Consider the following 23494-nt stretch of genomic DNA (forward strand, 5'->3'; position numbering starts at 1 on the left):
CTCCGGTTTACATTATAACAAACCAGTTACATTTAAATTCATAACAGAGTGACAGAGAATGAATCAGAACATTAACTTAAAAAAGTCAATAAATACATTGAACAATACATTGAACAATAGTTATGAGTGTAAGCAACACTTGAAGTAGACGGTTGAAACCGTTAAAGAGAAAAAAGGTTTCTGCAAGACAGGACGAAAGACAGAAGGAGGGGATTGCTGGCATAAAAAGGAACGTGAAGGTGGATATGAAAAAGATTATGTTCAGTTGTCATTGGGTGAGCAGACATTGTAAGACTGTGAGAGTAGCCAATCTTTAAGATCTTTTTTAAAAGATTTAAAGTTTTCTTGCGAATTGAGGTGTTGAGGTAGTGCGTTCCATAATTTTGGGCCGATGATGGAGATGGCTCTATTTCTAGTGGAGGATAATTTGGCTTGAGGTAAAGAAGGGACATCCAGCTGAACTTTATATGTAGATCTTGTTGTACGTGAAGATTTGTGTAGATGAATAATATTGTCCAGGGCAGAGTAGTCAGCTTTGTGAATTGATTTGTGTAGGATTGTGAGTACTTTGTACTCTATTCTTTTTTTAACTGGTAGCCATTGTAAGTTGTAAAGTACTGGGGATATATGGTCGGATTTTCTTTTACCAGACAGGACTCTGGCAGCTGCGTTTTGGAGTAACTGCAGAGGTCTTAATGTTGAATTAGGGAGGCCTATCAGAAGGGAGTTGCAGTAGTCCAAACTGGAGAAGATGAGGGCTTGAAGAACGGTTCTGAAATCCTGGGGATGAAGCAGCGGTTTTAGGTGTTTGAGTATTTGAATTTTGTAAAAGCCTTCTCTTGTTTTTGTTGTGATGTGCTTTTTAAGATTTAGCTCATTATCTAGCCAGAAACCCAGGTCTTTAACGTTGTCTTTGAGTTGAATTTGAATGTTGTCAAATTGGAAGGGTGGAGTGTAAGTTATACCAAAGTTTTTTCTTGTAATTAATATACATTCTGTTTTGCTCATATTTAAGCATAGTTTAAGATTGTTCAGCAGATTTTGTATTGCTTTCAGGTGTGAGGCTGCTTTTGACATTGTTTCTTCTAAAGACGAAGTAATGGGAATAAGAAGTTGTATGTCATCAGCATACATGTAGAAAATGATGTTAAGGCTTGTTAAAAGATGGCATAAAGGAAGAAGGTAGATATTAAAAAGAATAGGTGATAAAGCCGACCCTTGAGGAACTCCAGTATCTAGAGGGATGGCCTCAGATGAAAAGTTGTTGTAGGAAACTTTGAAAAATCTGTTTTTAAGGAAAGAGGAAAACCAGTTGAGGGTTTTTCCAGCGAGCCCGATGGATTCCAGGCTAAAAATAAGCCTTTTGTGGTCCACAGTGTCAAAGGCTGCTGACTAATCGAGGAGGATCAGAAGGTGATCTAGTTTGTTATCGAAGCCTCTTAATAAGGTGTCAGAAAGATTGAGTAGTAGGGTTTCTGTACTGAGGTTTTTTCTAAAACCGTGTTGTGTGGGAAATAGAATTTTGTGGTTGTCCAGGTGTTCGTTTAGTTGTTTCAGAACCGCCTTTTCTGTCAATTTAGCAAAAAGGGGAAGGTTTAATATTGGGCGGTAGTTGTTTAAATCTTTTGGGTTGAGGTTTTTTTTCTTCAGTAGTGGTGTGATTGTAGCGATTTTTAGTTTGGTAGGAAGCTCGCCCTCAGTAAGAGATTTGTTGATGATTGCTGCTATTGTTGGGGCTAAGGGATGAGCGATTTCCTTTAAAGCTCGGGTTGGGATGGTGTCCATGTCATGGCGCGCAGGGTTTATTTTTTTCAACATTTTCTCTGTTTCCAAGTTGGAGATAGGATTGAATTCAAGCCAGGGACTTATGTTTGATAAAGATTGCTTTTCTATGATTGATGGGGAGTTGAAGGCATCCGTGATTTTTGAAATTTTGTTCTTAAAGAAGATGGCTAAGTCTTGGCTCAAATTAATTGTTTCAGTGGTAGTGGGATTGTTGTTTTCGACGATGAGGTTGTTTACTATGTTGAACAGTGATTTAGCTTTGTTGGTAGCGTTATTTATTTTTTTACTGTAGTAATCACATTTTGTGTTCTGGATGGTTTTTTTGTAGGCAGCTAGATGAGTGCGGTATTTCTGCTGTAATAATGGCTGTTTGTTTTTTTGCCACTCTTTTTCGATTTTCCTGAGAGCCATTTTCATATTTTTAAGAGTGGTGTTATACCAGGGGTTTTGGTGTTCTTTTTTGTTCCTTAGACGTTTGATTTTCTCTGGGTTAATGTTGTTAGCAGTTTCTTCAGTAATATGAAACCAGGATTGGATGGCGTTATTTATGTTAGAAAGGTCGAGATTAGAAAGCTGGTGACCCAGTTCTTGTAGGAGAAGATCAGATTGAAATGGTGGTCGATATTTGAAGACATTTTGTGTATCCTTAGTGTAGGTTGGATTGTTGAAATTTATTTGAGTCTTGCATAGTAGAAGATGGTGGTCAGACCATGGAACTGGACTATGGAGAATTGTGGTATTGGAGAAGTAGTTATTAGTGAAGATTAGATCTAATGTATGACCTGCTTTGTGAGTGGGGTCATGTACTTGAAGGAAGCAGTTTAAGCTTGAAAGCATGTCAATGAGGGTTTGGCAATTTAGAGATCTTGGGATAACATCTATATGAAGGTTGAAGTCACCAAGAATGATTGTAGGTTTTTTCAAATTAATGTTGGTAATAAGGAACTCGAGCAGCGGAGAGATGTTACTATCGAGAAGCTTGTGTGGGCAATAGACAAGGCAGATTTGTAGATTTGGTGAGTCGAAGAGAGCAACTTCAAATTGTTTTGGGAGGTTATGTGGGATCATTTTCATTGAGAAATGTTTTTTGATAAGTAGGAGAAGGCCGCCTCCTCTTCGGTAATTGCGAGGGATTGAGAAAGTGTCATAGGCATTGTTGTCAAGTTGGTTCAAAATGACTTGATCGGTGTTTTTGAACCAGGATTCTGTTATGGCGATGAAGTCAGGGTTTTTTTCTTGTAGTATGTCAGATATTAGCATGAATTTTTTGGTTAATGATTGTGCATTAATGAGAAGAAAGGTAAGCTATGTGGGAAGCTGCCAGGCGATCCAAGTGCCTTTCCGCCCAGAGAAAAAGTTTGCTGGCTTCTAACGCCATTTGACGACTTTGAGTTCCCCCCTGCCGATTTATGTAAGCTACTGTGGTGGAATTGTCTGATAGAACCCGGACAGCTCTGTGACGAATCAGAGGAAGAAAAAAACTTGAGAGCCAGATGAACGCTCGGGCTTCTAGGCGATTGATGTGCAAGCGAGACTGGGACAGGGCCCAGAACCCTTGAGTCATTTGAGATTGGCAGACAGCCCCCCAACCGGAGAGACTGGCATCTGTCGTTACTATGACCCAAGAGGGAGTCAAAAGAGGCATTCCCTTGAGAAGGTGGGCCGGGGAGAACCACCATTGTAAGCTGGCGATGGTAGAGTCGGAGAGGAGGAGGATCTCCTGATACTGCTCGGATATCGGTTTCCAACGGGACAACAATGCTTTCTGCAAAGGACGCATATGAGCAAACGCCCAGGGGACGAGATCGATCGTGGAAGCCATGGTCCCTAGGAACTGGAGGTAATCCCACGCCGTGGGAAGAGGGAGAGAAACAAAATTGTTCAACTAATCTATCAGATTGATTGTCCGCAAGTCTGAAAGAAAAACTTTCCCGATCCGGGTGTTGAAAAGTGCGCCCAAAAATTCCAGCTCTTGCGAGGGGAGAAGAGTGCTTTTGGAGTAATTGATTATCCAACCGAGAGAAGTGAGAAGGGCTAAGACCCTGTCTACCGCGAGCGCGAAGAGAGACGGATTTGGCCCTTATCAACCAATCGTCCAGGTAAGGATGGACTAAAATCCCTTCTCGGTGGAGATCTGCTGCAACGACTACCATGATCTTGGTAAAGATGCGGGGAGCAGTGACGAGGCCGAACGGGAGAGCCCGATCTGAAAACGAAGGAACTTCGGATGTTCCTGACGAATGGGGATGTGAAAATAAGCCTCCTTCAGATCTAGGGAAGCGAGAAATTCCCCGGGACGAACCGCTGCAATTACCGCCTGCAGGGTTTCCATTTTGAAACGGGGAATCTTGAGGGCCTGATTGACCCTTTTGAGATCCAGAATGGGACGGAAAGAATCGTCCTTTTTGGGAACAACGAAGTAAATTGAATATTGGCCGGCGCCCCTTTCGTGTACCGGAACCGGAAGGATTGCCCCTAATTCCTGAAGATTCAACAAGGTGTGGCAAACCGCAGGCCGCTTGGAAGGGCCGCAAGGGGAAACGATGTAGAGATCTGGCAGGTGTCTGGCAAATTCTAAAGCGTAGCTGTGCTCTATCACATCAAGGACCCAGAGGTCGGAAGTGATTTTGGCCCACTCCCCGAGAAACAGAGAAAGACGCCCACCTAAGTTTCGTGCAGAGGAATGGACCGGCCAAATCTCATTGGGGAGCTGACTTAGAGGTGGTGGACTGCTGACGGCCATCTCGGAAACCTCGACGGCCACGAAAGGAATGGGACCAAGACTGTGACCTGGATACCCCTCCCCTGGGGAGGGATCCACGGGGTCTGTTAACATAACGGCGATTCCCCCTGAAGCGAGAACGAGACGAGAAAAAAGACTGACTGTTTGGGACGGTCCTCTGGCAGCTTATGTACCTTGCTTTCCCCCAAGGACTGAATAAGCTGTTCCAGGTCCTCACCAAAAAGCAACTTGCCCTTAAAAGAAAGATTGCCCAACCGAGCCTTAGAAGAAGCATCAGCAGACCAATTGCGCAACCAGAGAAGACGTCTGGCAGATACCGCTGAAACCATAACTTTAGCTTGGACCCGAAGCAAATCATAAAGTGCATCTGCACCATAGGCTATAGCACCCTCCAAACGTTCAGCTTGCTCAGCCTCTGCAGACGGGAGGTCCTGGGTGCTGAGTAACTGCTGCATCCACCTAAGGCTTGCCCGCTGCATGAGACTGCTGCAAATTGTCGCCCGGACACCAAGAGCTAAGACTTAAAAAATGCGTTTTAAATAAAATTCAAGTTTACGATCCTGTACATCCCGTAAGGCTGTAGACCCCACTACCGGGATGGTAGTGCGCTTTGTCACAGCGGTGACAGAAGAATCTACCTTAGGAATTTTTAACATGTCCAGGCAGTCCTCAGGGAGCGGGTACAATTTATCCATAGCCCTTCCAACGCGAAGACCAGTCTCTGGGGACTCCCATTCCCTGAGGAGGAGCAGGCGGTGCACAGGATGAAAAGGAAACTGCGCGGTAAAGCCCTGAGTCCCGCCAGGACCAGGTCCACGTTTGGTGTCATCGCCGCCGCCACAGAGTCATCTGGGGGGGCATCAATTCCAAATTCCTGCAAAACAAAGGGAATAAGAGGCTCCAGCTCCTCCCGCCAAAATAAACGCAGGACCCGGGGATCATCGCCCTCTAAGGGGGGGGCAGTAGAATCATCATCATCCCCTGCATTAAAAGGGTCCAAAGGAGGCTGGGGAGGAGGGTCCACCGGGGGAGGGGGAGCTCCCAGGACTAAACTAACCCTAATAGGGCCCTGAGGGTCCTGGACGACGTCAGGGGGAGGCACCGGTAAATTAGGAGGGTTAGGAAGGGAGGAAAAAACAGGGGGGGGGGGGGGGCTACCCCCCTCTGTAAACTGGCCAGGTAAGAATCATGTATTAATATCACAAATTCTGAGGAAAAATGAGGCTGGACGGAATCAGGCTCAAATCGGGGGGAAAAAATCGGATCCCCAGCCCCTGGAGAAGCAGGAAGAGTTTCTTCTGAAAATCCCAAAATGGCAGCCGGAGACGCGCGTTCCCGGGACGGGAACAGCTTTGAAATTCGTCGGGGAGCCCTTCCCCGAGGTCGAAAAGGTGGCGGTTCGATGGAGGAGCCCTCATCCCCTGAAATGCACCGAGAGCAAACCCCTTCTTGGGAGAGCCGGGAGGCCGACTCTCCGCAGGCTAAACAGCAAGATGGCCGCGGCATCGAGCAGGAAAGCAGCCGCTTAGGTAATTAAGAACAGCTGAGCAGGGAGCCCCTGAGGAGCTGAGCGGGAGATTGAACCCCGCTCCTTCCTCACAAAATAAACTGCTGCCTTTTATATTGGTTAAATAAAATTATATATTCTGTGAAAGTGAGCTGTCTTTTTTTTTTTTTTTAAATAAAGAAATTCACAGAAGCAGGGGCATGAGAGTCATCCCTGAAGGCTCAACCGAGGTATGTGCATCTCGGGGCATGGCAGCAGTAAAAGTGGGGAGAAGGACTGGCACCACCAGTATCACCCACACTAGGGTCACCGGGAAGGGAACCTAGGCTGACAGAAAATCAAGGGGCACAGCCCCCCTAGGAACCCCAAGAGTGAGGGAGACAAAACTGTCTGCCCTGACACAGTCAGAGAAAACTGACAAAAAGAAATTCTCTTTATTTTATTTTTAATTAATAAGAGGAAAACTGAAATTGTACTTGCGTGAACTTGCCCCAAAGAAAGAAGAAAAGAACAATCGAGGGCAAGTGAAAACAGGGAACCAAAGGGTGAGCTGTTCCAACCTCTGGAGACAGACGAATACTGAGGGCTCCTGGGTGGGTTCCATCCTTATATGGGCATGCCTCAGAACTCTGGTCTGCCTCCAACTGCTGGAACGGGGGCTTAACCCATGGTCTGGACTGATCCGGGTACGTATAGGGAAAGTAAAATTGTGTTTCTTTCCCGGGAAGCTCAGTCTGATATCCCCACAAACTTTCAGTTTGAGGGATTTTCCATCCCCATTCTTTTAGGTTTCATAACCTGGAGGTTATAGTCGACTCCTCTCTATCTATATGTCCACACATTAACTTGATGGTTCATTCTACCTACTTGAAACTCCGGACTCTACGTTCTCTGAAGCCTATACTAACCATTCACGATTTTTGTACCGTGATCCAGCCTTTCATCTTATCTTTGCTCAACTACTGCAACAGCTTATTTTTAGGTCTGCTTGACTCCCAACTTCGGCTCTGCAGTTAATTCAGAATTCTACAGCTAGATTGATTTCTGGTTCCTCCCCACACGATCACATTTCCCTGATCATTGAAAGCTTACACTGGCTTCCAGTTATCTCGTGAGTGAAATTTAAAGTTCTAACCATGGTCTTTTAAAGCCCTACATGGGCTTATACTGATCAGTATTCAATCTTCTATTTAACAATACATTCCAGTACATCAACTACACTCTTCCTCTGAGCTGTTAATGGATATCTCTACTTCAAAACAAGTAGGGTTAACCACTCATCATAAAATAATGTTTGGAATATCAGGTCCAAGCTTATGGAACAAGTTACCCATGACAATCAGACCAGAAAACGACCTGCTTCATTTTCGGAAGCAGCTCAAAACCATCTTTCCTCTCAAGCTTTCCCAGGTCAGTGAGGGCTAGGAACTGGCATGGTCTGGGCACTAGATGCTGTACCTTCTGGTTGGTAGATTCATTGCAGATTTATTGTGGGTTCCTAAGCTGCTTTACCTATTGTTTGAAATCTACCTTCTTAATTTTTTTTTTGTAATGTTTGTATTCTGTATTTTTAGATGTTTTGTTGATTGTATTTTGTTGATTTTATTATGTGTGTGTTTATTGTTGTCCCCTAAGATTTTTGGATTAGTGGACTACAAATTTTTTAAATAAAAAAAATGTGTGCTACAGGTATTGTGTATCTTGACTTGCCTTTGTTTTTGTGGAACTAGACAATATACAGAGTAGGGCAAGAAAAATTATGAAGGTGATGGAACAGCTCCCTTATGAAGAAAGGCTAAATAGGTTAACGTTCTTCAGCTTGAAGAGACAACAGAGGGTATGATAATGATTTATAAAATCATGAGTGGACTGGAATGGTAAATAGGAAACAGTTATTTACCCTTTCAAGTAGAACTAAGACTAGAGACACAATGAAACTAGCAGGTAGCAGATATAAAACAAATTGGAGAAAGAATTTTTTCACTCAATGCACAATTTAGTGCTGAAATTTGTTGCAGGAGAATATGATCAAGGAATCTAGCATAGCTGGGTTTAAAAGGAGTTTGGACAAGTTCCTGCAGGAAAAGTTCAGAAACTATTATTAGTTTTGGTAAAGAGCAAGAAGGAACTGGATCTACTCTTTAGATTCTGCCAAGTATTTCCTAATGACCTAGGGTGGCCATTGTCAGAGACAGGATGCAGAGTTCAATGGACCTTTGGTCTGACCCAGCATGGCACATCTTATATTCCAGCTCTTGAGCTAGCAACCTAAGATTTAAAAGACATATCGCCTGAGGAAGTGTGTATAAAAATGAGAGATAAAACTGGGGGATGATGATAATATTAAAAACAACATTATCAAACTGTTTTCCACTGAAAGATTGGAGACAGGCATGGTTAAAATAAGTACAGAATTTAACTGCAGTTTGAAAATCACCAATTCTGTTTCCTCCTAATCTCTGCTCAAGGCTCAGTTCTTCCTTACCAGTAAATGCTGACTGGGTCTATCTCTAGGGGACAGATTTACTGTACTGGATGCTACTATATCTTGATCTTTGACTAGAAAGTGCTACATAAATAAAAATTATTAAAATCTTTAATGTTAGTATAAGCCATCTATACTACTAAGATATTTTGTCTACTCAGTTGTTTTGTTCAGTTTCATTTGATTTTCTTCTTTCGACATTGCTTTAAATTATTTTATTTCCTGTTCTTATTATAAGATGTAGAGCAGGTACCACTGTTGTTCCTCCTGCTTTCTGAGAGCAGCAGTAGTGAATGTGGGCTTGCTTTCTCCACTGCCATTGCATGACATTTGCATCTTCTTCCACCAGGACCACAGGTTTTGTTTTGTTTTTTTTAAGTTATTACCAACCTGAGTTCAAGGTGAAAGGTTCTGCAACCTTGTACCAATCCCCAGACTCATCCAGTCCCCAGTTTGATAGAGATAAGAGAAAATTCAATCTCTGTAGTTCCTGTAACTGTAATAGCCTATGAACTGCACTCTAATGCTAAAGAGATTTTTTTTGTCTCAGAACTTAGAAAAAGAAGAGGAGAACAAAAGGATCCTCACTGCTCCATCCTCCATTATAAAGAACATTTATCAGCAGTTGCATAAAACACATCCATACCTCCTGTGCTGTGTCACGGATAAACTCTGAGGTTGGTACTGATGGCAGATGGAATTTCAGCTCCTCCTCATTTTCTTCCTCCTCCTTTTTAATATTCATTTTTAGTGGCTCTGTAATATTCACTATATCCACCTCTTCATTCTTCTCAGTCTCTCTTTTTAAAAGCTGTTGTAGCTCCTCCAGTTTTTGACAGAGCTCTTCAGCACAGGAATATGAGGATGGGTATTCTAAACAAAACACAACATCTATAGTTAGTTAGTGCACATGAACTTGTATTGAAAACAAGCCATAAAAGTACAGGGAACAAACCAAATGTTAGGCAGCAAGGGTCAGCATGGCCTACCAGATAAAATTTGTACTCTTTTGTCTCTAACATCTAAAGTCAAACACAGCCAAACAAATTTGCCACATAAGCAATATAAGGTCTTGAGAAATTTAAAAGGATATTATACCTAAAACCGAAAAAAGTTCGGGGGAGGACCCAAGATGGCAGCTTGAGGCAGACGTGGTTCATTTCGTTCCGGCTTACCTGGTTTCTTCATTGACTTCTTTTCTTTCTCAATAATTAAGTCCCACAAGAGGAAGGGCAAAGTGAGGATTTTTCCCTCAGAATACTCACTTCCTCCAGATCAACATGTGATCACTGACTTTATCGCCTCTACCCCCGAAACGCGGGTAAGCCCCGCTGGTGGAATCAGCAAAGGAGGATTACCGTTCTCAACTGGGAAAGTGTCCCCTAGGCTGCCGGATCCTAAGACGTCGCTGTTGACTGTTCCTGCGAGGGGGATCACTGCCCTGGGGAAATCGGATAACTCTGAATGTTCCCAGTATGAGGGGGGTAACGGCCCATTGCAGGTTGAAGGTGTTTTTGGAATTTCTCTGCGGGATGTATTCTCTGTGGGTGAAGGTGCAGTTGATGGAGTCCATAAGAACATAAAAAATTGCCATGCTGGGTCAGATCAAGGGTCCATCAAGACCAGTATCCTGTTTCCAACAGAGGCCAAACCACAAGAACCTGGCAATTACCCAATCACTAAGAAGATCCCATGCAATGGCTATTCCCTAAGTAACCTTGATTAATAGCAGTTACTGGACTTCTCCTCCAAGAACTTATCCAAACCTTTTTTGAACCCAGCTACACTAACTGCACTAACCACATCCTCTGGCAACAAATTCCAGAGCTTTATTGTGCGTTGAGTGAAAAAGAATTTTCTCAAATTAGTCTTAAATGTGTTACTTGCTAACTTCATGGAATGCCCCCTAGTCCTTCTATTATTCGAAAGTGTAAATAACCGATTCACATCTACTCATTCAAGACCTCTCATGATCTTAAAGACCTGTATCATATCTCCCCTCAGCCGTCTGTTCTCCAAGCTGAACAGCACTAACCTATTCAGCCTTTCCTCATAGGGGAGCTGTTCCATCCCCTTTATCATTTTGGTTGCCCTTCTCTGTACTGCCTCCATCGCAACTATATCTTTTTTTAGATGTGGCGACCAGAATCGTACACAGTATTCAAGGTGCAGCCTCACCATGGAGCGATATAGAGGCATTATGACATTTTCCGTTTTATTAACCATTCCCTTCCTAATAATTCCTTACATTCTGTTTGCTTTTTTGACTGCTGCACCACACTGAGCCGATTTTATCCACTATGATGCCTAGATCTTTTTCCTGGGTGGTAGCTCCTAATATGGAACCTAACATCATGTAACTACAGCAAGGGTTATTTTTCCCTATATGCAACACCTTGCACTTGTCCACATTAAATTTCATCTGCCATTTGGATGCCCAATCTTCCAGTCTTGCACGGTCCTCCTGTAATGTATCACAATCCGCTTGTGATTTAATTACTCTGAATAATTTTGTATCATCCGCAAATTTGATAACCTCACTCGTCGTATTCCTTTCCAGATCATATATATATATATATATATATATATATATTGAAAGCACCGGTCCAAGTACAGATCTCTGAGGCACTCCACTGTTTACTCATTTCCACTGAGAAAATTGACCATTTAATCCTACTCTCTGTTTCCTGTCTTTTAACCAGGTTGTAAACCACGAAAGGACTTCGCCTCCTATCCCATGACTTTTTAGTTTTCTTAGAAGTCTCTCAGAAGGGACTTTGTCAAATGCCTTCTGAAAATCCAAATACACTACATCTACCGGTTCACCTTTATCCACATGTTTTTTAACCCCTTCAAAAAAAATGAAGCAGATTTGTTAGGCAAGACTTCTCTTGGGTAAATCCATGTTGACTGTGTTCCATTACACCACGTCTTTCTATATGCTCTACGATTTTGATCTTGAGAATAGTTTCCATTATTTTTCTCGGCCCTGAAGTCAGGCTCACTGGTCTGTAGTTACTTGGATCGCCCCTGGTGCCTTTTTTAAATATTGGGGTTACATTGGCCACCCTTCAGTCTTCAGGTACAATGGATGATTTTAATGATAGGTTACAAATTTTAACTAATAGATCAGAAATTTCATTTTTGAGTACCTTCAGTACCCTAGGATGCATACTATCCGGTCCAGGTGATTTGCCACTCTTCAGTTTGTCAATCTGGCCTACTACATCTTCCAGTTATTAGTTTAAATTTGATCATGTTATGATCACTGTTGCCAAGTGGCCCCACCACTGTTACCTCGCTCACCAAATCCTGCATTCCACTAAGAATTAAATCTAAAATAGCTCCCTCTCTTGTTGGTTCCTGAACCAATTGCTCCATGAAGCAGTCATTTAATACATGCAGGAACTATATGTCTCTAGCAAGTCCTGATGTTACATTTACCCAGTCAATATTGGGGTAATTGAAATCTCCCATTATTATTGCACTGCCAAATTGGTTAGCTTCCCTGATTTCTCTTAGCATTTCATCATCTGTCTGACCATTTTGTCCAGGTGGATGGTAGTATACTATCACTATACTCTTACCCAACACACATGGTATTTCTACCCATATAGATTCTACTGAGCTTTTAGTCTCTTGTATGATCTTTATCCTGTTGGACTCTATACACTCCCGGACATAAAGTGCCACACCCCCACCAAGTTGATCCTCCCTATCATTGCGATATAATTTGTACCCTGATATAGCACTGTCCCATTGGTTATCCTCCTTCTACCAAGTCTCTGTGATGCCAATTATGTCAATCTCATCATTTGCTGCTATACACTCTAACTCTCCCATTTTAATTCTTAGACTTCTGGCATTGGCATACAGACATTTCAAAGTGTGTTTTTTGTTTGTATTAACAACCTGCTTTTCAGTTGTTAGGGATAATTCGGAAATCATTAGCTTCGGTGATTTTTTACATATAGGCACATGGACTATGTTTGCTTTTAATGGAACCTCTCTCTTGGAATGCCCTAACTCCTGTTTCATTAGTATCCTTCAGGGATACATTTCTCCGAACCTTGCACTGCTGAGTGACTGTCGGCTTTCCCCCTTGTTCTAGTTTAAAAGCTGCTCTATCTCCTTTTTGAAAGTTAGTGCCAGCAGCTTGGTTCCACTCTGGTTAAGGTGGAGCCCATCCTTTCGGAAAAGTCTCCCCTTTCCCCAAAGGTTTCCCCAGTTCCTTACAAAGCTAAATCCTTCTTCCCTGCACCATCGTCTCATCCACGCATTGAAACTCTGGAGCTCTGCCTGCTTCTGGGGACCTGCATGTGGAACAGGAAGCATTTCAGAGAATGCCACCCTGGAGGTTCTGGATTTCAGCTTCCTACCTAAAATCCTAAATTTGGCTTCCAGAACTTCTCTCCCACATTTTCCTATGTTGTTGGTGCCCACATGTACCATGACAGCTGGCTCCTCCCCAGCACTGTCTATAATCCTATCTAGGTGACACATGAGGTCTGCCACCTTCGCACCAGGCAGGCAAGTTACCAGGCGGTCCTCATGTCCACCAGCCAACCTGCTATCTACATTTCTAATAATCGAATCAGCAACTATGATGGCCGGCCCAACCCTTCCCTCCTAGGCAGTAGCCCTGGGAGACTTGTCCTCAGTGCGAGAGGACAATACATCACCTGGAGAGCAGGTCCTTGCTACAGGATCACTTCCTGCTACACCAGGGTGATGTTCTCCTACTGGGAGACCTTTCTGATCCAAGGCAGCACTGGGGCTGCCAGACTGGATTTGGGACTTGGCTACTATGTCCCTGAAGGTCTCGTCAATGTACCTCTCTGTCTGCCTCAGCTCCTCCAAGTCTGCTACTCTAGCCTCCAGAGATCGGACTTATTCCCTGAGAGCCAGGAGCTCTTTGCACCGAGTGCACACATACAATCTCTCACCGGCAGGTAAAAAATCATACATGTGACACTCAATGCAAAAGACTGGAAAGCCCCCCTCTTGCTGCTGGACTACTGCCTTCATCTTAGTTTTATTGAGTTCCTAGTTAAGTTTAGGAGACTAAGGGAGTTAGAATAAGAGTACTTTAAATTTACAGGTGAATTTACTAATTAATCAGCTAGTGTCCTACAAGGGGATGATTAAACTTTCAATAAGGCTGATACAATAGTATGATTTAGATAAGACCCTGATTGGTTTTTAATGAGAAAGTGTCTCGTGCCTAAAAATCAAGGGTTGAGTGGGTGGGAAAGACAGACACTAGAATTAACTATCTCTGGCTTGCTTGTTACCTCATCAACCAGCTTTCCCCTGTGAAGGGGAAGCTATTTTTGGATTTGTTTCATTGGGTGACCGAGCTGCACCCAGTCCCTCCATAGCTATTTCCAAACCAGCGGTAGCAACTTTAGACTCACTTTGGGATTTGGTAGTGGGCCTCTCACAGGTCTTTAAGGATCAGTCCCAGCGTTTGGACAATGTTTCATTGAAATTGGAATCTGTAGCTTGAGATCATCAACAGATCTTACAGGAACATTCTTTGTCTATCCAATCGATGGGAAGTGATATTAAGAATTTGCAAGCTGTGAATGCCTGTTAGAATTTCCTATGCTGATGGGAGGAGCAAGCAGACTGGAGTTAGCAATCTGTTAGAAATCTGATGCTGAAGACTCCTGATGGAGTTAGCAATCAGTTATGGTTCGCTCCTCCAGAGGGGAGGAGTTAGTAATCTGTTATGGATCTGCTCCCATGGTAGGAGGAGTTAGCAAACTTGTTATGACGAGACTCCTGTAGAAGGGAGGAGTTAGCAATCTGTTAAGAGACTCCTTGAGGAGTTTAACAATCTGTTACCAGTGGAGTGTTTGGAGAGAGCACTCGGCTGTAAAGGAAAGTAGATAGGTGGGTCCTTGGGCCGATGGCAGATGACAGTGCCCCCAGGAGGATATTCTGAGAGGGACCACCGGCTAGGCTTGGGTATGGAGACAGACACAGAGAGTTCTTTTATTAGACAGGTTAGTAAAACTACCAGAGGTGGCAGTAGTGAGCTGATATGCCCGGCAGGGCTGAAGTCACTCAGGAACTAGAACAGCGATCCCAGGGTTGCTGAGCTGTAGAGAAACTATAGATAGTGAGTAGACAGGGTATGCTGTGTTCATAGCCAGAACTAGATGACAAAACTCACATAAGGTCTTACAGAAGCTCAGTAGCTGGAAAGGATTAGGCCCTCGAGGAGCGAGTACCTGGTTCCAGGGAAAGCTCTGAGAGAGCGATGGTAACTCACAATTGTCTGTATCTGCGATAGCTTCCAGGCAGTAGAGAATCTTCAGTGTGTTCAGGAACATGGGCCCTCGAGGAGTGAGTACCGGTTCCTATCTGCATTCTGAAATAGAGAAAAGAGAGTGAGGCCCCCGAGGAGCGGGTACCCCTGGTAAGTCCGAGGAGGCAGAGTAGCGTAGAGAGAAGCGAGTCCAAATCAATCCCCGCTATCAATCCTTGCTAACTTGATTTGAAGCGGATGACGTCATCTCGGGGGATGCCCCCGAGGTTCGCGCCCTTGCTGGTACATCAGTTGGAGCGCGCGCCCTACGTCATCAGGAACATAGCGGAGCCGCAGCGTCGTGCCGGTCCGGGGACGCCGGAGGGAGACGGCATGGAGACACCGCGGCAGCAACCGTCCATCAGACCCAGAGGGAGTCGCCACAGAGGTAGAGAGGGCGGAGTGAGGGCGTCGAGCAGCAACGGACGCAACAATGCCTCTATGATACGTGAGCGTTTCTCCACTCTTAGGAGGATGGAATCGTTGGAAAATTATTCTTGGCGTTTGAATTTAAGGCTTATCAATTTCCCTAAAGTTTTGGAGAACCTTTAATTGCTACATTGAGGAAATATTTTCTGGATACATCGCAAATTCCATCTGAAAAAGTTCCAGCTTTAACTAAATTTATGTTTCTTCCATATAAGCAGAAGGTGGATCAACCCTTTACTTCTTCCAATGTAGATTTGTCTAATTTGACTGCTTTTTTGGAAAATTCATCGGAAGAGGTGTCTGATAGATCCACACTCCTGATTTCCTTTTATTCTCAATAGGATTTGAACCTAGTCATGAAACATTTTCAGCATTTTAATGTTTCTTTATGGGAGCCTAATGAGGATATTTCCTGACTTGGCTAAATTTACTCAAGAGCAGTGTAAAGCCTTTTTGAATACGCGACAAGATGTTTTGGCTATTGGCGCAAGTTTTCTTCGATATCCTTGCAAGTGTGTTCTTAAGATAAATATTAATACATTTATTTTCTTTACTCCAGATCAGCTGTGGGACTTCCCGAAGGCCAAGAAAAATGCCTGCTTAACTACCCATTAATCCTCCTAGGTTGTGATATGTTGCGGTGCTTATATGCCGCCTTTTCCTATGTGAATTACTGCACTGATCTCCTCTATATGTTCCTATTCCTCCCCTTTCTGGATTAGTGTTTCCATTCTGGAGATAATTATTATTTGATTGTGTAAATCATGTTTTTCTTTAATTGCTTATTTCTCCAATATTGATGTACAAAGATGTTTTGCTTTGTAATATTCTTAAAAATGCATAAATAAAAAATAAAAAAAACACAAAAAACTGAAATAAGTTCAGGCATAAAAATATATCCCTCAAGCATATTCCTACTGAGTGTATGACCTTTATGTCTATGTCATTCAGATACACACATAAAATACCACGGAACATGCTACCAGTCTTCAACATACACAACAGTACCATAGAGTATACTACATCTGTCTGTAGAATGGGTGCAAATAAGCTCAGGAGCTCGCAGACCCCAATGCAAATAGGCTAAGTTAGCTTTAGAGGCTGCCTTGCCTCTATATAGTCCACCAATTAAGACGAAGTCTGTCATTTCTATGAAAAGCATTTAACTCCTCCAAATACCAAAAGGGAACCTGGCAAACATCCAGATAATTTAAGGATCCGTCTGCACGCCAACATTCTGCTTTAGAGAAAGCCAGTAATGAGATAGACTGATTCAGGTGGAATGCAGAAGCCATCTTGGGCAAAAAGGATAGTACCAGACTAAAGGAGACCCCATTCAAGGAGCTGACCAAGAAAGGAGCCCTACAAAACGAGGCCTGACTCTCTGAAATATGCCGAGCCAAACAAATTGCTACCAAAAACAGAGTCTTCAATGTAAGATTCTTTAAAGAAGCCTATTTAAGGGGGCTCAATGCTTTTAAGACCAGATTGAGGTCCCACTGAGGTGCCAAGGACCTGAAATGAGGATGTAATGTCTTGCTGCCCCCTCCCCCCAAGAAAACAAACCATGTCCAGATGAGCTGCTATTGAAGTCCCCTGAATTTTGCCTCTTAACAAGATATCGCTGAAACTTGAACCTTCAGATAATTCAAGGCCAAGCCCTTCCCCAAACCCGATTGAAGGAAGGCTAGAATATCGGGTGGATCAGATTGCCATGAAGAAACTTGATGTAGCCTGGCAGTTGGCCTTGAAAATGCACTATACAAGAATAAGCCAGAGAAGTGGATGATTTATGCACTTTCAGCAAAGTGAAAATTACCCATGAGTAACCTTTCTTCCTTAAGCGAGACCTTTCAAAAGCCAGACATACTGACTGTAGCACTATCACACAGGCATTTTTGTGTTTTCCACCTGGACAGTCACACCTGGCTCACTGTCAATTTGCGTCAACACATCTTCAATGGATTCCTCCTCATTTCTCAAAGTTTCAGGATCTGGCGGCGTGTAACCATGGCACCGACACCAATGCACAACATGTTTTGTCTTCAGAAAGGCTGTGCTGTAAAATCTGGGCTCTCTCTCAAAAATCTCTTGTAAAACTTTTCTCATGGTCACCGCTCGCTGCCACTGAAAGAAAAACAAAAATGATATAAGTGCACCTACTTATTTAACCTGTCTTTATTCTACTTTATGGGTACTAGGAGTTTTTCAATGCATATACTCTGAATGTTTATAAAATCACAACCAGATAAAGTAAGGAAGCCCTACCACATGAGAAAATAAAGAGCCTTATTCACAGCTATCACAAAACACCGCAAGCCGTCATTGATGCAAAAGAGGGCAATACACGATATTTAGAAATAAGGGTATGCAAACTTTTGAACAGGACCATTTTATTATTTCCCTTATTACTATGGTTTGTTTAATGATTGTGCTATTCTGTGATGCATAATAGTTTTACTTTGAAACATTAAAAATAACATGATCACTCATGTTTTCTTAAAATTCTACACATCTTACAAATTCTGCCAGGGGTCTGTAAACTTGTGAGCACAGCTGTAATGAGCAAAAATACCTTTTGCAAAAAACTCTTCACTACATCACGCTGCTTCCTGTCAAATATGACCCTCTCGCTCTCAATACCCCCCTTCTCTCCATACCATCGGATTGGAACAAACTATTTGGATGGAGAACACACTGTTTTAACACCACAAAGTTTGTTTTTTTTAAAGTATTATTCCAAATGAAAGCAATGATAATGTTTTTGATGCTTGACAGTTTGTGCTACTTGTTAAATTGAGTTTATCTATGTAAATATTATGAGTGCCTTTTTGTAATCCATTAAGATTTATAGATTAGTGGAATAGAAATTATGTCAAATAAATAAATAAATGATGCACAGAATTGGAGGTTGTTCCCAATAACTGATCAGGTTCTCTCTCTCTCTCCTGGAGTCTTTTGTCCATTGTTGCAGACAAACTTTTCTGGAGAAAAATCCTTTATGGTGTTGTATCATCAATTGCACCTGATCTCTTAGCACAATTGTTGATCATGCAGAAGAATCTCAGGGATTCAGGGCTCACATTTTATTTTGCATCTCATTATGGCATACTATTTTTGTATACTTTTTTTTTTTTTTTTTTTTAAAGCTGTTTTGTTACATGTCCAACAGATAGTACCTGTAATATCAGTTTGTGAGAAGCAGTGGAACAACTGATTTTGGGGCGCTACCCATCAATATCTGATCTGAAGACCATAAATATTACACTGTTATACAACAATTCAAATGCCCAAAACAGAGATCCTGTCCTGAAAACAAACATTTGCAAAGCAGTGGTATAACTATTTTATATTTCTCACTCAGTTCTTGTGCTTGTGGCAAACAAGGGCTAACTGGAGGTGGTTTTATTCCTTGGTTCTAAATATTATGGCCAATTGTCTGACACCAGTTCTTCTCATGCAACTTGACAACACCAGTTCTAGACTATGAATTATAATTTATGATTTCATATCTAATAGCTGAACCAGCTATAAGCATAAACTTTACTAATCTACCACTCTCAGGTAACTGATTACTGAAGACAAACGTCGTGCCAAACCCTCAGGCATGTCTAGAGAGGAAGCACTCTGTGGCATCAAAGGTTCTTGAAAATGATCTTTCTTATAGTTTGACTGGCATCATGCTCCTTTACCAATTTGTTTTAATATCCACACTCTGTCAATAAGATCCCTTACTCTGTGCAAAGGCCAATTTTAGGATGACCTTCTGAACTAACATCTGCCTTTGTTGAACATCTCGAATGAGAATCCTGTCTCCATGTTGATAAATCTTTGTAGAAAAAGGGAACTGTAGATTAAACAAAAAGTCCCATATCCTTTCAACCAAGTTTTCCCCCCTTTTTTGGTTTGGTCATTATTACACAATTCTGATGGCTGCTGAATTTGCAATAAAATGTGTAAATCTGTACCTCCAAGACTGCCTTCACCTTGCATCACAGACAGGAGGCCCTCTCGGAGGTGTATTCATTATTGGGGTTTCTTTCCCAGTTTTGTATTTGACAGTTATGTAGTTCCAACTTTATCATCTATTCTAAAACATAAACCGCCCATGCCAGATCTATTTTAGAACCTCTGCCTTCACCACAAATCTGGGTAAAGGATCTTCTCCTTCTGCATCTAAGGCCAATCAACCTGTCAAGGAAAATTAGTTTCTTACCTGATAATTTTCATTCCTGTAGTACCACGGATCAGTGCAGACTGCTGGGTTTGGCCCCCCCTCTAGCAGATGGAGACAGAGCAGTTACTATAACAATGCTCCGCCTATAAATAGAATGGTGCCACCTACAGTTCGGCAGTATTACTCAATGTCAAAGCAGAATATCTCATCAAAACCTCTTGAACTATGTACAATAACCCTTTAACAAGAAAAAGAAATAATTGGTCCACTTAACCCTCCTGGGAACCAAACCTGTAGAACCACTTGAGGACAGACAATCGCAAATTTCTTCAGACCTAAAAATTAATTACACAATAACCGAGTTGGCGCTCCCTTACTTCCTTGCCTCTGATGGGCGGGACTCTGGGCTGATCCGTGGTACTACAGGAACGAAAATTATCAGGTAAGAAACTCATTTTCCTTTCCCTGTACGGACCCGGATCAGTCCAGACTACTGGGATTTACCAGAGCTACCTTACCTGGGATGGGATCTGGAGAGGCCCGCTTGAAACATACCTTCTCCAAAACCACCGGAACCTGGTGCTTGGCCATCCAGTCTGTAATATCTCGTAAACATACGCAAGGACTTCCACGTAGTCGCCCTGCAAATTTCCTGTGGAGAAACCATCTGGCACTCTGCCCAAGATGCCGCATGCGAATGAGTAAAATGAGCCCTTAGACCAACAGGAAGAGATCTACCACAAAGGAGATAGGCCGAGCTAATAGTCTCCTTCAGGCAGCGAGCTATGGTAGTCTTGGAGGGCATCTGACTCTGCTTGGAGCCACTCCAGAGCACAAAAAGATGGTCGGAAACACGAAAGTCATTTGTAACATCCAGATAATGGAGCAATGCTCTGTGAACGTCCAGCTTCCGCAAATCCCTGGACAAGGGATCCAAATGGTCTAATTCCGCGAAAGCCGGAAGCTCCATCGATTGGTTGATATGAAAGGAAGAAAACACTTTTGGGAGAAAGGAAGGCACAGTACGTAATGAAACCCATGACTCCAAAATCCGCAAAAAAGACTCTCTACAGGAAAGAGCTTGGAGTTCCGACACTCTACGAGCCGATGTAATGGCCACAGAAAGACTACCTTTGAGGTAAGATCCTTCATAGCCGCCCTCTTCAAAGGCTCAAAGGGTGCCGAGCATAGAGCCGTGAGAACTAAATTTAGACTCCAAGACGGATAAAGATGCCCCAGCGGAAGCTGCAAGTGCTTTGCTCCCTTTAAGAAACAAGCTACATGTGGATGCATTGGCGACACCTTGCACAGAGCCACACAAACAACCAAGAGCCGCCACCTACACACGGAGGGAACTGCACGACAAGCCCTTGGACAGACCAGCCTGAACAAAACACAGAATATCTGACACCAAGACCTGGGTAGGAGAAACATCTCGGTCTAAACACCAAGCCTCAAAAATCTTCCATACTCTAACATATGCGAGATTGGTGGACGTCTTACGCGATCGCAGGAGCGTAGCCACTACGGCTGGAGAATAGCCTTTGCCCCGTAACCGTCGCCTTTCAAAAGCCATGCTGCTAGACAAAAGCGATAGACTTCCTCCAAACAGATGGGCCCTTGATGTAGCAGAACTGGACTGTGGACCCATCACCACTAGATTGAGGAGGTCTGCAAACCATGGGCATCTGGGCCATTCCGGGGCTACAAGGATGACCTCCGCCGGATGGAGCTCTACTCCCTTGAGTACTTTGCCGATCAACGGCCAAGGTGGAAAGACGTACAGTAGAACTTTGGTGGACCAGGGCAGGACTAGGGCATCCATGCCCTCTGCTCCCATCTCTCTGTGACGAGTGTAGAAACGCGGAATCTTGGCATTCCGAAACGTCGCCATGAGATCCATGCTGGGCGTACCCCACGTGTAGCATATTAGTTGAAAAGCTGCGTCCGCTAACTCCCATTCCCCGGGATCTAGGCGATTTTGGCTGAGAAAGTCTGCCTGCACGTTGTCCACGCCAGCAGAGTGAGACGCCGCTATGCTGACTAAATGCTGCTCAGCCCAGCTGATCAACTGACGAGCCTCGACTGCCACTGGCTGACTTCCGGTCCCTCCTTGACTATTGATGTACACTACTGTGGTTGCATTGTCCGAGAGAACTTTGACGGACCTTCCCCGCAGGAGAGGACGAAACGCTTGGAATGCTAACCACACCGCTCGAGTCTCCAGACGATTGATCGACCACTGTGGCTCCTCTGGAGACAAAAATCCCTGTACAGATTTCCTCCGGCATACCGCCCCCCCAACTGGAGAGACTGGCATGCGTCGTAACCACTGTCTAGTAGGGCACCTCCAGGGGAACTCCTAGAGTCAGACTGTCCATTACCAGCCACCAATCGAGACTAGACCGTGCTGCATCCGTCAGTGGGAGAGGAATAAGAAACAGTTCGGAGACTGAATTCCAGCGGGAAAGGAGCGCGGACTGTAATTCCCGCATATGAGCAAAGGCCCAGGGAACCAGTTCCAAGGTGAGGTCATCGAGCCGAGAACTTGCAAGTACCGTAAATCCCGGACCCTGGGAGGATGCTTGATTAACAAGGCTGCAATTTGGAAATGCATTCTGTGGAAAGAAATACTCTGCCGTGCTGTGTGTCGCACAGAGCCTCCAAATACTCCGAGGGCTGAGAGGGCACGAGCCTGCTCGTGGATAAATTGACCACCCAGCCCAGCAACTGAAGTACCTTGTGAACCACCAACCGGTCCAGTGGTTCAGACTTCGCTCGAATCAGCCAGTCGTCCAGGTAGGGATGTACCAACAGCCCTTCCTTCCGAAAATGCTGATCCAGTATCTCAAAACGAAGGAACTTCTGGTGCTCCAAATGGATGCCTATATGAAGGTACGCCTCCGTGAGATCCAGGGACGCCAGAAACTCTCCCTTTCGCACCGAGGCAATGACTGACCGCAGCATTTCCATGTGAAAACGTGGCACCTTGAGGCAACTGTTGACTCGTTTAAGAACCAGAATGGGCCAAAAGGATCCCTCTTTCTTTGGCAGCACGAAGTAAATGGAATAACGGCCTTTCCTTCTTGCCTCTGGAGGTACTGGGACAATGGCTCCTAACTGCTGTAGGTACTGCAAAGTTTCCTGGACCGCTCTTCGCTTGGTTGCGTAACCGCAGGGAGAGATGAGAAACCTGTCCCGAGGACGCCGTGCAAAATCTAAGGCGTAGCCTTGTCTTATCACGGCCAGACCCACTGATCCGTTGTTACCTTGGTCCATTCCTCGAAAAATAGGGATAGTCTGCCCCCTACCACAGGCACCGAGGAATGGACCGGCGCCTTCATTGTCTTCATTGTGAAGACTTAGCCCCCAAAGTAGACTGGGAATTCCCGGCTCTGCCGAATCTTCTACCCCGAAAGGGCTGTGACCAGGACTGTTGCCTAGTTGGTGTCTGAAGAAAAGAAGAACTGGGGACTGTAGCTGGTTGGAAGCGCCGATTCCCTCTGAATCTGGCTCAGGACGAGAAAGTCCCTCCTGACTTAGGTCTGTCCTCCGGCAGGCGGTGAACCTTATTCTCTCCCAGAGATTGAATCAAATCTTCAAAGTCCTTTCCAAAAAGCAATTTACCCTTAAAAGGTAAAGAACCGGAGAGATCATGTGATGTGGTGGGCTTGGTAGGCTGCTATCCTCCGAGCTCCGGCTGCCCCCCGGCAAAATCTTACACTATCCCATCTTCATCGCGATCTTTTTAGCTCCACTATCATCTTTTTGAGTACTGGATTCGCTGGTTTGCGCTACAGAGCTACTCAGAGCAACGTATGGCTACTTGAGCGATTCGAAAGGAGAAAGAAGGGCTGGGAGCTCCTGATGACAAAATGGCGACAGTCTCTGCTGCGGACGGGCTGCCGGAAGATGTATCCCTGGAAGACAAGATCTCGCATGCGGTTGTGTCGGCACTGGATATTACACTTCATCAGCTTTCTGAACAAATTGCTGATGTTCGAGCCTCCCTTACAGAAATAGACACACGCACTGAATGCCTAGAAGGCCGT

The 23494-nt window shown here is 43.9% G+C and overlaps 1 protein-coding gene across 12 annotated transcripts in view; it reads right to left on the minus strand.

Annotated features, from left to right (window-relative positions):
• The window catches only part of YEATS2 (YEATS domain containing 2), a 799337-nt gene that overhangs the window by 63912 nt on the left and 711931 nt on the right, over window positions 1-23494 (minus strand). For 11 of the 12 annotated variants that reach the window (XM_029617009.1, XM_029617017.1, XM_029617008.1 and 8 more), the window contains 2 exons: window positions 17191-17392; window positions 9167-9393 (listed from right to left, as the gene is read on the minus strand). In XM_029617009.1, coding sequence (XP_029472869.1) covers window positions 9167-9393; window positions 17191-17392 — 429 coding nt within the window. Of the gene's footprint in view, window positions 1-9166; window positions 9394-17190; window positions 17393-23494 lie in introns of those variants that run through there. The other variant, XR_003858765.1, reaches the window with a different exon arrangement.

The sequence above is a fragment of the Rhinatrema bivittatum genome, chromosome 9 (assembly GCF_901001135.1).
Source record: "Rhinatrema bivittatum chromosome 9, aRhiBiv1.1, whole genome shotgun sequence".
NCBI lineage: Eukaryota > Metazoa > Chordata > Amphibia > Gymnophiona > Rhinatrematidae > Rhinatrema > Rhinatrema bivittatum.